The sequence below is a fragment of the Pseudomyrmex gracilis genome, unplaced genomic scaffold (assembly GCF_002006095.1).
Source record: "Pseudomyrmex gracilis isolate BER0280 unplaced genomic scaffold, ASM200609v1 scaffold_8, whole genome shotgun sequence".
NCBI classification, from domain to species: Eukaryota; Metazoa; Arthropoda; class Insecta; order Hymenoptera; family Formicidae; genus Pseudomyrmex; species Pseudomyrmex gracilis.
The window spans coordinates 1,687,811-1,689,775 of record NW_018020592.1 but is presented as its reverse complement, the minus strand read 5'-3'; the positions used below and the strand labels follow the sequence as shown (position 1 = coordinate 1,689,775).

Below are 1,965 nucleotides of genomic sequence, written 5' to 3'. Positions count from 1 at the left end.
TTCCGTGCGCCGCGAAGAATTCGGCGGCGGTTGGTATGCGAATATTTCCTCCAATACCTTAAGAACTTTCACGACTTCCGACGGAAATTGCATGAGGGCGGTGTTCGTGACCCTCCTGTAGATCCGATCGACGAATATGCCCGCCCGGATGGCGTGAGCGACCGAGCGGAATTTCGGCTTCTCGTCGGCCTTCCGCCTGGTGGTGGCCAGCTGCCTGGTGAAAGTCGACGCCAACCATTCGCGCACTTCCGGCGGCACCGCGTCCGGCTGCACCTCCGACAGCTCGTCATCCTCGTCCGCCAATCGCCTGCGGGAGGAAATCGCGGAGCGCGACGTTAGATCGACGGCGACGGGTTGACGCGCTGACATATTCGACACGATCAGAGAAAAACGCCTACCTTCGTTACGCTTGATCGAGTATCGAACCGAGACGCTCGATGTCTCCGCGAAAAGCCGAACATCGCGGGTGTCTAACTTCGCTAAGAAAAAAAAAAAAAAAAAAAAAAAAATCGCGTTTTTGCACAAACGCTTCTTCTGCTTTACTAAAAAACAGCGTTCTTGCATTACCGAGATAATCAATCTATCGAACTAACCGACCAATTTTCCGATATACGAGATATACATACGTGAACGTGGTCATTTCGCGTCTCCCGTACGCGATTTATCGCCTACACCTACTAACCTCCATGTTCCACTTGCGTAAAACGTGTCGTAAAAATTTGTCGCGCGCCGGGGGCGACAATTACTTGTAATAATAACAATTTCTATGGGAGAGTGTCGTCTGTTTTCCATTTAACGCTAACAAATCTCGATTATCCGCGTAAAACTGGTTTTTTTATCGCTCGCGAATCAAAAAGAGATAAATCGCGCGGATAAATTGCGTTGATCGTATAAAGCGCTAATTAAGTAAAACAAAAGCACGATCACAATATAATACGCGCTCTGTATAAAAATGTGTATATAAACTCTGACCAGATAGCGCCTAAAGATATATGCGCTAAAAATAATATCAAAAAAAAAAATGCGTAGCATTATTTTTTCAAATAATACTCATTGCCAGATTGATACCGTGTTTGTAAATGCGCAGGCCCTAATCTACCTTGATGACTATAAGCGTTAAGATTGTGTTACTCTATTCTCTATATCCCGACTAAATTTCTTCTATTCAAAAACAAAATAAAAAAAAAACAAAATAATCTGAGCGTATATTTTAAAATATCAACAAATGAATCAATTTATAAAAAAGGTCGTGGCAATCACACCAGTTTAATCAAGTGCGTGTTGAGTGTGCGAATCGGACGGGAAGGTATCGTGTGTGTTGAAAAATGTGAACGAGAGAGAAACAGGATGAAAACACACGAGAGGGTATGTGTATTAAAAAAAAAAAAAACACATTAAAATTAAAAAAAACCGCTGCGGTCTCGCAAGAGCGGCACTTCTTGTGCGCGCGATTCTTGATCGAGTCCAAGTCTCGGTGCGCAAAATCGCAGCGGTAGTTTTTTTACATCTACGCTCGAGCGCGAAGCCGCGACGTTTCATTCGTGTTGTCGGCAACACGCGTTCTTTGCCGAATAATCTAACTTGTTCTTCAAGTGCCAAATAACAGCGACAATAATAGCGCAAACGCCTACTACCGGTCTCGCGGATGACGGTTTCGTTTGAAAGTGGCATTCCCGTCGTGTCCAGTGTGCAAGTGTCACACACACACACACACACACACACAGAAACGCAAGACATCCCGGATATCCAGGCTGTCAATGAGCAGGTGCGCAAGTAACTCTGACACGTCACTAACACAATACTAACACGCCGAGTGTGAAATAAGTAAAAAAAAAAAAAAAAAAAAAAAAAAAAAGAAGCGTGAAATGTATTCTCGTGTGAAGATTTCAATACGATCGGATTTTTATGAAATAATCGTCGAATCGTAGTTGAAACTTCAGCGGGAACACATTGTACAGATTTAAT

The 1,965-nt window shown here is 43.7% G+C and overlaps 1 protein-coding gene across 13 annotated transcripts in view; it reads right to left on the bottom strand.

Annotated features, from left to right (window-relative positions):
- Positions 1-1,965, bottom strand: part of LOC109860516 (calcium/calmodulin-dependent 3',5'-cyclic nucleotide phosphodiesterase 1-like) — a 98,153-nt gene that overhangs the window by 6,975 nt on the left and 89,213 nt on the right. For all 13 annotated transcript variants that reach the window (XM_020439668.1, XM_020439735.1, XM_020439744.1 and 10 more), the window contains one exon: positions 58-307. In XM_020439668.1, coding sequence (XP_020295257.1) covers positions 58-307 — 250 coding nt within the window. The remainder of the gene's footprint in view (positions 1-57; positions 308-1,965) is intronic.